The sequence below is a fragment of the Lampetra fluviatilis genome, chromosome 22 (genome assembly GCF_964198595.1).
Source record: "Lampetra fluviatilis chromosome 22, kcLamFluv1.1, whole genome shotgun sequence".
NCBI lineage: Eukaryota > Metazoa > Chordata > Hyperoartia > Petromyzontiformes > Petromyzontidae > Lampetra > Lampetra fluviatilis.
This window is the reverse complement of record NC_136296.1, coordinates 4,077,759-4,091,399: the sequence shown is the minus strand read 5'-3', so window position 1 is coordinate 4,091,399 and position 13,641 is coordinate 4,077,759. Positions and strand designations below refer to the sequence as shown.

The 13,641-nt window shown below is 43.8% G+C and overlaps 1 protein-coding gene across 4 annotated transcripts in view; it reads right to left on the bottom strand.

Moving 5' to 3' along the window:
* Window positions 1–13,641, bottom strand: part of LOC144938460 (CUB and sushi domain-containing protein 3-like) — a 683,443-nt gene that overhangs the window by 97,666 nt on the left and 572,136 nt on the right. For all 4 annotated transcript variants that reach the window (XM_078866283.1, XM_078866284.1, XM_078866285.1 and 1 more), the window contains 5 exons: window positions 11,865–12,010; window positions 6,075–6,155; window positions 5,284–5,397; window positions 1,495–1,683; window positions 331–477 (listed from right to left, as the gene is read on the bottom strand). In XM_078866283.1, the coding sequence (XP_078722409.1) occupies window positions 331–477; window positions 1,495–1,683; window positions 5,284–5,397; window positions 6,075–6,155; window positions 11,865–12,010 (677 nt within the window). The remainder of the gene's footprint in view (window positions 1–330; window positions 478–1,494; window positions 1,684–5,283; window positions 5,398–6,074; window positions 6,156–11,864; window positions 12,011–13,641) is intronic.

The window sequence follows — 13,641 nt, the reverse complement described above, 5'->3', positions numbered from 1 at the left end:
TGTTAAAGGTTTCCAGCCTGCATTTTTCAGAATGCCTAAGGCTGACGTCCAGTGTACTAACCATTAGACCATGGTAGTATCTTGATATATATATTTTTTTATCAGTGGGTATATGTCGTCCCTTGCTGCATATATTATGATGATGCAGCATTTATGTGTTTCTCTGCTGCAACTGCTGTATTTCTGCTTTCAGGTCACACTGCGTACCCTGCAGAATATCGTAAGTCCCAGCCAGTCACGGGCAGCCGTAGAATACGACCGGAGCATTACACAGAACGAAACCGAGACGCATATTTTGCCTCCTTTAATTAACATATGTCACGTCTGTACCTCCGTATTGTAATTTAAATCCCCGTCTGCTTGTGGCTTGGTCTGTGGACCAGCGCACATGAACCTGGTGGCCCCTGCTCCTCACGCTAATTGGGGATGAGATGTTGCCACTCAGGGTTAGGAGACGTGGACTTTGATTGGTAGGTCCTGCACACAGGCACACGCAGACACACACACGCACAAGACAAAGATCTCCCTTATAGTCTTCACAGAATTTTGCATGTATTTAGAACTTCTTTTACTCCGTACGTAGGCAACCGCACTAATCAGAGGTGCGGGGAAAGGACAACAATCTAAACACAAAAAGCAGTTCTGAAGAAATGAGATTTAAATCTAGATTTAAAAGTGCAGAGCTCCAGTGGCTTCCGAATATCGGAAGGAAAAACCTTACAGAAGGCCACAGAAGCGCATTCGTCAAGCAAACGTTTTCAATGAATATAATAATAATTTACCTGAAATGATTATTTAACAATTTGTATCTATGATCAGACACTAACTACTTAAAACATTTGTATTTTTCCGCCAAAAAAATAGAATTGTTGACGACTTGTTTCAACTTGTTATATTTAAAGACGTACCCATCGGAAACCGCTCAAATTAAAGATTCTGATCTTTTTTATGAGAAAGAACTAAAATTTTAATTTTAATTAATTAACTTAATACTCTTCAAGGGGAAACTCCTATTTTTGACCGTTTTTTATTATTCAGATTCGAACATCATAAAATGCCAATTTTTTCATTCAAACTGCTTTGATCCGAAATATCTCAAAAACAATAAAAGATAAAACAATTGCTTTCGCTTGAATTTTAATTGCTGTTTAACGAAAAACCTGAAATCATATATATTTTAAGGATTCTGAAGGACACGCACAAACATGTTTATGGGGCACTTAAAATCTTGGAGGCCTTACAATGAAAAATCTTGGATTTTCAGATTGTTCCTGTTGTTGGCTTCCTAAAAGCTACCTGTGTACCAAATTTCAGCTTTCTACCTTATTGGGAAGTACCACAGAGGTTTTTGAGATATACATAGATATATACATACAGATTAAGGTCTCTATCTATACAGAAGATAGTGATTTTCATTTTACATATTATGATAATACTAATGAAAAAAACTAGTTAAAACTTTCAATGCCTCATTTTTTTTTAGCAAGTACTCACCATCAAACATCTCCAGCTCATCGTACTGCTTCTCACTCTCGAAGAAGTCAATCAGCAGAGACAAGTTGTACCCCTTCTCCACGACGATAGTCCAAGTGCAGGTCTGGTAGTTCGGGTAGCTGGCTGGGAAGTCCGGGCTCAAGATCACACCCGTGGAATCCTTTCGAAATTCACCCTGCGGACATTGCGCTACAGCGAAGACACGCGTTATTTTGCGTTACATATTCTTGGTTCTTTCGGTAAAGTCACGTAGAAGGGAAATAATAAAATAATAAAAATAAAACATCATAAAATAAAAGTCTCACGACGTTTCGGCCACAACGCAAGCAGCCGTCCGACAGCTCTGTTCTTCACCTGAGGACGACTGCTTGTGTTGTGGCCGAAACGTCGTGAGCATTTAATTTAATGTAAAATTTGTATTATTTCATTATTTCCCTTCTAGGTGACGTTACCGAAAGAACCAAGAATATGAATCCCTGCAAGTCACGAAAGCTTTAAATCGAAATAGTTGCGTTACATGTTCACACACGTACGGCAGGTGAACATGCATGAGAACAAAAATAGTCGAGTCAACGTCTTAGCGTCTCTCACTGCTCCATTGGCAGCCCTGAGACAGTGGTGGAAATTCCTCATTCCCACGATGGGACGCTGTGGACCTCCGTAGGTGGAGCACTGCTGACCTCCCACTAAGTGCTACTCGTTTTGATTGATGGGCTGAAGTCGATCCTCAACATAGATTTGAAATGTTCACCTTCCCATTGTGAGTTAAGCACACTTAACCAGAGCACTCCGTAACATTACACAATTGTTTGTAGTAAGAATTATGTACAAACAACAAACGTATCACGGCTTTTTTTTGTACAGCATTGCTTATAATGTCTGAGCAGATTCGCAGCTGTCTTTGAATTCGAAAAACAAATTGGAAGGCCTAGAAAATTCACAATGCATGATGGTATACAATTCAAACGTAGCACCAACCTACTTGCTGCACTGCCCCACGGGAAATGCCTTGCTTCATCCATTGGAGGGAAAACCGACAACGGGGAAATCATGCAAACTACAAATATAATTCATAATAAAGTTTTTTGAGTTAGATCGTGTAAGTATAAATGTGTCGTAACCCTCCACCACCCGACACAGCCAGTAAGGTTTGTCACGTAAACAACGCGCCAATTAGTTACTACTTCAGCCCACCGGTGTGTTGGAGAGTAAATCCACAACATTTATAATCTCTCCCCTCAGACTTTCACCATCTGACACTGTTTTAGCCCGATATATGTGTCTTGATGAGAGATGATTTCTGTGCGGGGTGATGATGTGAATCTGCATTCAGATAGGCATCAAGTGTGCGTTTATTTTCAGTAAACGCTGTGTGTTATTTTTTTTCAGAGGAAGACTCAAGGTGGTAGAAATCACAGAGAAGATGAGAGAGAAAAAGGCTGGTGTGGTTCGGTCATTTGGAGAGACAACAGGAACATTATGTAGGTTAGAAGGGGCAAGTGATGCAAGTGGAAGGAAAAAGATCAAGAGGAAGGCAGAAAAAGAGGTGGGGGCAATGTGGTGCCATCGGACACGGTGGCCCGAGGAGCGGTAAGAGAGATGGCGCAGGACAGGGCAGTGTGGAGAAGGTTGGCAAGGACAGCGTGGAAGAAGAAGACATTTTACAATGACAATTCCTTATAGAGGAAACACATCCACGACTGCCTGCGTACCAGACGAGATGTTGCCTCCGCAACATCTGACATTCAGTTGAAAAAGGAGACACTTTGGCTTCAATTTTTTTTGTTTCTGCAATTATGGGCGACTCAAACCAAAATGGGAAATGAACGCACATTTGTGAACATGGATATGAAGACAGGTTCCCTGTGATGCTGCCTCTCAGCTCTGACAAGGCAATTGTTACCCCACTAAAGCGCAGAGCCACGTATTAACCGCATGAAAGCAGGATAAGGACTCAATCAACCTCATGCAAACTGCTCCATTGTGGAGCACACCCAATTCCTTCGCTGTCCTAAAGGTTTATTTTGTTATCTTATCAACACAATATAGATCCACAGCGATGTGGCAGTTGATTTGCGCCTCTGTAAATACAAAATTAAATGATTAAACCTCTAAAATTACGACCGCTGACTATAAGAGGGTGTGTGCTGCCATTATGACCTTAAAAATTATCTGCGGTGTAACGGGTCAGCACACTAAACACGCCATCCGGAGGCAGCTGGCTCATTGACCAGGCACAGCAGTCAACACAATTTGTGAGTTTCTTAAACGCACCGTCTCTGTCCGCCCAGCATGATGAATGAGAACACCACAGTCTATCGCCAGCCCACCTGTAGTGGGGCGGAGTGTGGGCACTCCCATCTCTTCGAAGATGCCTAATCAGTGTGAAAGGGTCAGTCAAATGCCCTTCACTAGAGGCAATGCTCTAGAGCTCCCTCGAGTTGAGGCCGTTCTGCCAACAGTAATGAAGGCAAAGTATTGCAGGGCTCCAACTTTGCCATGGCCTTTAACATTTTTATTTCAAGCTAACCTGAACATTTTTTTTTATTTTACCAGGTAAGGCCCACTGAGCTATATAGTTCTTTTTCAGAAGCGCGATCTGACCACAAATGATAGCTCAACCAAGTGGCTTATCATCACGTGGACATTTAGAACTCTAAAAGGCATGTTGATTCTAAATGTGAAGGGAAAAACCGGAGGACCCGCAGAAAAATCCACACGATCACGGAGAGAGAGGACATGCAAACTCCAATATACAGGAGTCAGGATCGAACCCACGACCTCCTGCATATCAGGCACCCTACGGTCAAGCAGCAGCTCCCAGAATGCACCGTGATGTATCCAGGGTCAAGGGTCGGCCACCTTGTGCCAGGAGATGATTTACTTCGCCTGTGATGTCACCAGGGCAGCACCACTGCGTTGCGCCACAAAGCCGTGTGACCGTGACCTTTAATTATATTGAATCCGTAATCACGCTTCAATCTCACGTTGCTCATTACGCGGAGCCTAGATGAGGTTCTTCACTTCGTGGATTGAGATTTGCCTTAGAAGAACAACGTGGAATATTTCCACGGTTTTATATTACAGACCGCAGACGTGGCCATTACTAAGAAATAATACGAGAGCTACGGGCTTTGTCTTCAATCTACACATAAAAGTATTGTTCGGGTTAAGTCAAAGAGGTAGGTTTGGGCATGAAGAATGAAAAAACTCATCGATGCTGCTGTTAATTAAAAAAAAAGTAAATCTAGCATAAATGGTTAGGGCACGACGTGAGAACAACTGCAGAGGAATGAGAGACAAATCTAGCAGCGGACTGGAGACCAAGGCAGAAGGGAAGAGAAGCAGAGGAAGAGAGCGGAGGAGATCTTATCTTATGCAGATTTATACATAGCGCCTGACTGCAAGACGCTTTACAACAATTATAACATTTTACATGAGATGATGGGGGTTGAAATAACGAGTGGGGGTTATTTAAAGTGGCGGGTGCAGCCGTGGTAAGAGCAGCGAGACGACCTCACGGGGTTCTGAGGCCTGCACCTAGGCAGGTGCAACTGGGGAGAGGACGGATCAGAAGAGAAAATGGGGGGGGGGGGGGCGTTTGCCCTCCAGTGGGACGTTACAGACTGGCAACAACAACAAGTTACAGGTTGATAACAACAACCATAACTACAACCATAACAACAACGATAACAACAACGATAACAACAACGACACAAGATGGGTGTCTCCACAACACTCGCTGTTTTGTGTGCCCCAAGAGGAGGCGTCGTGAAGACACTCGCTCACCTTGACAGGCGGGAGGAGCGCTGTTCGCTTGCAGGCGGGTATCCAGTCGGCACGTCAACGTTTCATTTCCGATGAGCGTGAAACCAGCATGGCACGTGTACTTGACAATATTACCTGCATCATCGGGAGAGACAGAGAGACGTGTGTGTGTGTGTGCGTATAGCACTTGTATATAAAATACAACCAGAAAATAGGTTTAAGAGGCTTTCGGGGCAAGTTCCATTAGCGAGCGCCTGTGAAGGCCGGCACGATGCAGGTGATGGGGTGGGCAGCAACCACGACGAGCAGCCTTCGTCACACGAATGGCGATGGTTACACACGACGCCAGGTACTCATTTTTAGGCTGAGTCGATTTCAGCGAGGCTCAGGACCGGTTCAGATAATAAGTCCGTGAGCGGAAATTGAACTCGGACAGCCGCGTTCGGAGCACAGCGCACTTTTCGCTGCACGAACGCTCCCCACTGTGTGCATCAAAGATCCAAGAACAGAAGTGCACACGAATACCTAAAATGCATAAAGAGGCATCCCTAACATTAAGCCAATTGTCTCCGGTATAGGCTCACAAAGCACGAGGCATTCATTTGGGTTGAGGTAACCCTAGGCAATATCTGCGATAGGCTCAGACACCACTTGACACACATGCTGTTCATAGCCCCGGTATCAAACTAAGGCAGGAAGGATCAGAGTGCAGTATACAGGCCACTGTGTCACCTCTCCCAGGGTATTGTGAATCAGCACGTTCAAGCATCCCAAGACGTGTACAAAACAACGGTGATAAACAATCCATTTACCAATCATGAAGTTTTCACTCTCCATTTGCGTCTCTGCATTTGGCACCTCCGCGGGTGTCTGACAGGCCCTGAGTGGATAAGCTAAGCAAGGAGAGAACGCCACAGTCACTTGGATAATCATGACACGTTATACGCAGATTGCCAGGCAGCAGCTGCAACTTTAAATTAGTCCACCAAGGTCACGCAATAATACGTGACCACATTTATAAGCAGACTTCGGCACACACACAACAACATAAACACACACATTAAAAGTCTCCCATTTAGCCATATATATCGGAGGGGCATGGACAATTAACAAAACAACCGACCAATGCATCAGAAAGGGGGAAAAGTGAGGCTAGCAGTACACCCAGCTCTCTGTGTCTCCCCCAAGTCGAGGTCCATACAACACACAAGGAAATTGTGGAGTTAACTATGGGCAAGAACATATTCCGATACCACTCGCGACTGATGTTGTACATGGCCATGAGTCTCAAACAGGGGTTAAAGGGAGCGTAGAAGCAGTGCGCAAACCATTAAAACACCGCAACGCAAACACTAAAGATAAAAATCCCCCATATAGCTTGTAGCAGACTATTTGGCAAATTTTGTTAGCGAGTACGCATGAAGGATGACACGGCACACAAGGGGTTGGGTGGCCAATGCCATGCCCGGCCGTCTTTGTCTCCCCGGTGTTGATGTTTACACACAGTACTAGGTTCTCATTTGAGGCTGAGTCGACCAAGGGAATGCCCAGGGAAATTTCAGATATTCATCACTGATTTTGGTCATGAGTGAATTGAACACGGGTAGCCGGCTTTGTAGCACTGCGTGATTCCCACTGCGCCACCACTCCCCAAACACAAAGACAAAGATAAAGATCCCCCGTATAGCCTTAACAGGCTGTAGGGGCAAGTGCTGTTAGCGAGCACCTATGAAGGCCGGAACGGTACACGAACGAGGGGGTGTATGGCCAGCACCACGCCCGACCGCCTTTGTCTCCCTAGTGGCAATGTTTACACACCGCACCAGGTACTCATTTGAGGCTGAGTCGACCTAGGGGAAGCCCGGGACCGGTTCAGATAATCGTCACTGGTGTTGGCCGTGAGCGGGAATCGAACTCGTGTCGCCGGGTTCATAGTGCAGCGCGCTAACCGCTGCACTATCGCTCCCCAAACACAACACATATACACACACACATAAAATATTTACACACACGTAAAAACACATTCACACACGTGCACACACGCCAACACAACACACACGGGCACACACACAACACACACGCACCATGATCATACAAAGACCAAGGACAAAGATCGCCCATTTAGCCTTTTAGACTCTTGGGGCAAGTGCTGTCAACAAACACCTAAGGCCGGCAACGGCACAGGAGTGGTGTCGCCAGGACAAGGCCACACACCCTCTCTTCGTCTTCCAAGTGCTGATGTGTACACAGCACACCAAGGTAATTATTTAAGGTTGCATTGACTCAGGGAAGGCCCTGAACAGGTTCACACATCGTCTACCAATGATGTGAGATACACAATAAGGTTTGCATTAATATCCCTCCCTTAGTGTGGAGGCTTCCTCACATGACTTGGAACAGAGTTTCAGAGGCAGGGGAGCATACGAACTAAAGGAACCATGGCCCTCCTGATTCTAGACGACTTCTAGTAACTTCCAATAAATATGAATGGAGTAAGACCATAAGTCGTGATCAGAATTGTTGAATCAATGGAAGCTAGTGCAGTAGTCTGAAAACTTGAGTGACATGTTGTGAATGGTGAATGTGAGTAAGCACCCTGGTGGCAGATCTTTTTAAACAAGCTGAAGCCGACATAATATAATATATTGAAATGGAACAAGCCAGAAGAGGCAACGTCAGCAAAAGTAGCAGCAGAGGGGAGTTGGGCTCCAATCGCCTCTATTTTATCAGTGCAAAATGGCCAGGAATTGAACTCTTGTCGCTGTATTTGCAACACAGTGCATGAACTACGGCAGCACTGCTCCCGACAAGACCAAGACAAAGATCCCCCGTATAGCCTTTAAAAGATCATTGGGGCAAGTGCTGAGTGGCGAGCACCTTTGAAGGTCGGCACCACACACGAAGGGGTGGGTGGCCAGCACCACATCTGACCGCCTTTGTCTCCTGAGTGGCGATGTGTACACACAGCACCTGGTACTCATTTAAGGCTGAATATTAGTCATGAGGGGGAATTTAACCCGAGTTAACGGGTTCGTAATGCATTGTGCTAACCAGTGCACCACTGCACGTGAACACACGTGCATGTGAACACACACACACGGATATATACTTCTAGATTTGAAGCTTTCGTGACTGCAAGGAATCATCTTCTTAGGTTTTTTCGGTAAAGTCACGTAGAAAGTAAAATAAAATAAAAACAAAAAATCACGACGTTTCGGAGGCAACACAAGTCTCCGTCATCAGGTGGGACCGTCACAGTGACGGTCCCACCTGATGAAACGTCGTGATTTTTTGTTTTTATTTTATTTTACTTTCTACGTGACTTTACCGAAAAAACCTAAGAAGACGGATATATACTATCATTTATGTCAAGGTTCGGTAAAGCAATAGTTGAGAACTTGGTATGACTTTAGATAGTAGTCTTGACGATGTGTTCTAGTAATTAAAAATGTTTGCACGCTCATTAATCAATTGCCTACTTGCTCATGTTATGTATCCAAGTGCACGATGCAGTCAAAGTCAAGTAAAAATGTCTCCCAAACTCAAATGACCATCTCCACATTGAAACGAGCATGGGGCATTGCTCACCTCCAAATGACAACCACAAAGCACGGTGCTGATGGATGGGGACAGGACAAATTTACTGTTGACCAAAATTTCTACTGGTGACCTTCCAATTCTCTCAATATTCCAATGTCACCCAGGTAAGAATAATTTTATTCATTTAGACACAAATACGTGTCCTACAGTCGCTGTGGCACACACTAGGGATTCCCAAACGTAACCAATTGCAACAGTGAAACACGTTATGCAGAGCACTATCAAGTGCACATTTAAATGCGTCGTTACCTAATGTGCTATTTCACACATTCCTGGCATTCGGCAGGGGAATTGGGGCTCAGTGATCCACACCCACTCACATCCATATCCATTAGTATGGACAAGCCTGAGACTTAATACTCGAAAATTGGCAATTCTTCACCTTGTAAACATTTCACGTTCTCACTTGCCCTGCCGGGAATTACCATTAAGTTGTGATTGCAACAAATACATTTTTGTGTGACGGTCCTGATAAATGTATTATGCCTGGCTTTACATTCTGTATGCCTATCTTGCCATTCACTATGTGTGGACAACTCTAGATGTTTCACAATAACTTTAAAAAAATGTCCTCTGTTGACTGCAATAAAATGCACATAAGCTCACATTACAGATGGGAAAAGCCTCCAGGAATCACGTTTGATTTCCATGATTCCACCTGGAATGATTCCTGCACAAATCATAATTCTTCCTTGGCCAATTCCTTTGTAAAAGCATACATTTGAATGGGATTTTAACAGTGCTTCTGCTATAGAGCTTCAAACAATAGAATTACAAATTGTATTGCAAATCTATTTCAGCCAAGCTTTCCTGAATGTATCCAGCCAGAATGGTGATTCTGGCCAATTTTAAGCAGCCAGAATTCCGATTCAAACATATGACTGGTTCCGAGTGTGCAGAATTGGCCTGATTTCAGCACGGATAGTCAGGCAAAATAGGTACCGTATTCTCATTCATATGTCTCAGTATTTTGTACCTCAGAGTTAGCAACCCAAGTTTAGGTGGTGTTTCCACGAGGCCAGGAGTCGACAACCAAAATAACAAGAAGAGACATTTTTGTTTCAAGAGCCGCAATGCACTGTGGTGAAAATAAGACAGTGGTCCTTAATAAACGTCACGAAGCAGTTCTTAAAGATCCGCATGCGGCTCCGGAGCCACAGGTTGCTGATCCCTGCACTAGGCCAAACAGGCTTGCCAGGCCCTTCCTTACCTAACACTATTCTGCGTGCAGCCCAGTCCTCTTATGATAAACATATATTTTGCGGGTTTCACCACCCAGCTGGGAATCAAGTTGTATTCGACGAGGGGACTCATGATTCCATATCAGCAATCAGGAGAATACCCCCCGCTGTAGCTCACATACGAATGGTCAATGCCAATTACGGGTCTAAAGAAATTAAATGTGTTAACTGTATTTCGAATTCTTACCATGACTCGGTAGCATATTCTCTTGATTTATACTGATTGACTACGCATGATTGTGGGGATGCTCCTGCAGTGTAAGCGTTATCAAGCTGCACTTGAAATGCAGAGGTCACGGTATGATCTCCAGGCACAGCAGTTGAAATAATTGGCAACTTTGTCAAATCCGTCCCCCCTAACTACTGCCTCCGTACACGCAGCAGCATAAACGAGTTCACCACAGTTCGTAGATAGGTAGGTCACGTGTGTGGTGGAATTATGTGCAACTACTGCCATATCTAAAAACAAGTAAACAAAAAAAATACGCAGGCATAGAAGAGTAGGCCAAATACCCTCTCCAGGGGAGCTCTCGAGAGCTTCCTCTTGTGCAGGTCTTTCGGCCCGCAGCGGGGTGAGTCAGCAACTGCAGGGCTGCACCTTCACCATTCCACGATTATATTGTGACTAAGCCACCCCTCCCGCCCCCCACCGTACGTTCTGATGCCCTGAGTGATTGTGTGATCGTATCGTCCCATTTGTCAATGGATGACAGAAAAATAATTGTAACAATGTATTTTTTGTGTTTCATTTGCTCTCGGCTTGCTGCGTGTGACCTAATTGATGACTGAGCTAAGATAGCTAAACTTTCCACACTTTATAACTTCCCAAACAGGAGCACGGGGTTACATTCTCTGACACTGGAATGCCCATTATTTATCTCAATTTACCTACTCACATACTCTTTGGTTCTTTCGGTAAAGTTACGTAGGTATAAGATAAAATAATATAAATCACGACGTTTCGGGCACAACACAAGCGTCCGTCATCAGGTGGGAAAGCATGCGACTTTATCGAAAGAACCAAAGAGTATGGATTCCTGCAGTCACGAAAGCTTCAAATCAAGATTTACCTACTCACCTACTGCAATCTTAAATGATAACCCAAATAAAAATTAAAGGACTACATGGCCAGCATTGTACAGGCACAAACTAACTCACTGCTATTTATCATCGATTCTGGGCAATGCCCGTTCTCCATATCGTGTTCTCTATGTTGCACTCCTATCGTTTTTGCATTGTTTGCTGTTGTAACTTGCTGACCCGCCCATACCAGACATCTGCGAAAACGAGCTTCATAGCTCATCGGATTCCACCAGTCTAAATAAAGATTCTGATTCTGAAATAACGAGGAGACAGACTGACCGGTTGATTAAAAAACAAAATATATTTTTTCAGAAGCGTGACCTGGCCACAAATGATAGCTCAACAAAGTTGCTTATCACATGGAAATGTATAGCAGACAAATACTATAAACGCATGTTTTTAAATGTGGAGGGAAAAACTGGAGGACCTGGAGAAAAATCCACACGACCACAGGGAGAACATGCAAACTCCAACCATACAGGCATCAGGGATCGAACCCACAACCTCCTGCATAAAAAGCGAGGGAGTTAACAACTCTCCACCATCTTGCCCCCACAATGATTTTTCGCTCAAGGTCACTTGCATCCACTTGTTCGTTCTACGGGACGAAACAATGTTGGTATTAATTTTGTCTCGTCGCAGTCCACCACGTTGGTCACAGCTTCTTGCCACACTGACCGTTGTAGTTGAGAACAAAAAATCCGCTGGTGGAGAAGTCGCTGTGGAACTTGATGAGCACCTGGTCGGACGTGCTGTACACAGACTCCAGCGCCGTATTGCCACTGAAGTGGCCCAACTTAGGCGAATCCTGATCGGGGCCGTCCCTGAAACACACGAGCACCGCCACCGGGGATAAATCAGTTAACGGTGTAATGATTCGGTGATCCATTGATCGGTATCGGTGGTTACGCTAGTGGTGCACGATTTGAATTGCGTGTGAAACATTCGTTTTGTTCCACTTGTATGCAAATGATTTGCTAATTTTACAGATTAGGCTAGCGGAGTAAAAATAAATTGCACAAATGAAGAACGATGAAAGTGATGTTTGAAAAAGAAGACAAAAATTATTGATTCTTAAATTAAATCACAACACTTAATCACATCAATTGTATAGATTTTTTGGCAGGATGAATCGTTACCTGCTTAATAATTAGCCAGCAAATAGGTTATGTGAGGTCAATTGATTGAATTTCCAGGTACTTATTCTGAAAAAAATATATTTCAGCTTTTTTCACCCCACAACAATTACAATGCATCCCAGCTAGGTTCTTCCCACAATGTGTAATTAATTATCATAGACCCGAAGATTATACGAGTCTCAGCTAACGATATGAGTCTCATATTCTTGGTTATTTCGGTAAAGTCACGTAGAAGGGAAATAATACAATAATAAAAATAAAACATTATAAAATACAATTCTCACGACGTTTCGGCCACAATGCAAGCAGCCGTCCTCAGGTGAAGAAACAGATAATTTAATTTTATTATGTTATTTTTATTTCCCTTCTACGTGACTTTACCGAAAGAACCAATAATATGAATCACTAGTCACGAAAGCTTTAAATCGATATATGAGTCTCAGTTAACCAACAACCAGGGTTTCAACTCAAAGCTCTTCCGGTTGCCAATTGGGCAATGTATCCCAATGCCACCAAACCACATAATGGAAAAAAAGTCAAAAGTGTCCATCGACAAATGAGTGCAGGACACTGCTCATCACGTCTATGGTGAGCCCAGACCAAGTAGTGGGAGAACGACACAACTCCCTACTGCTAGCACATTGGGCGAGAATGCAGAGAATTGTCTAAAGCATCTCTCATGATGCCCACAGGCTGTGATCGAACGTCACGCGAAACAAGTGACCGTCACACATTCCATAGACGTCCATGAACCTCGGCTCAAGGCCTTGCCTCAATGAAACAAAAGTGTGAACCTGCAAAGTGGCACCATATCGTCAATGGCTACTCCATAGCGAACATCAGCTGATAAGATATATATGTATCCTCATTAAAATTTGAATAACAAAATCTTTACCTTCGAGCGACATATTTGTGTTTGTACAATCAGTCTGTTGGGAAGAGGGTGGGATGCCACGAAAATAATTGAAAGGAAGACCGATTGATTGAAATTGTATAATTCCAGGAAAAATATATAAATTGGTATTTTATTGAGAATCCCGATTATAATGACTTTGATAAATGCATCAAGGTCAGATGGCATGGACGCTGCTTTGCATTCTATAATGAAAATAATGTTGCACAAGTAAATTTGAGCACAGGCTGTTAGCATTTAGATTAAATACAATTATGAAGTTGCACGGCATCAGTGGCCTTTTATACCAGATCCAAAGTCCACACGTAAACACAAACCCTCTGTTCCACCTCAAATAACTGTGAGGGCAAGTGCTGTTAGTGAGCACCTATTAAGGGTTGGTCTGCGTGGGAGGGGATGGTGT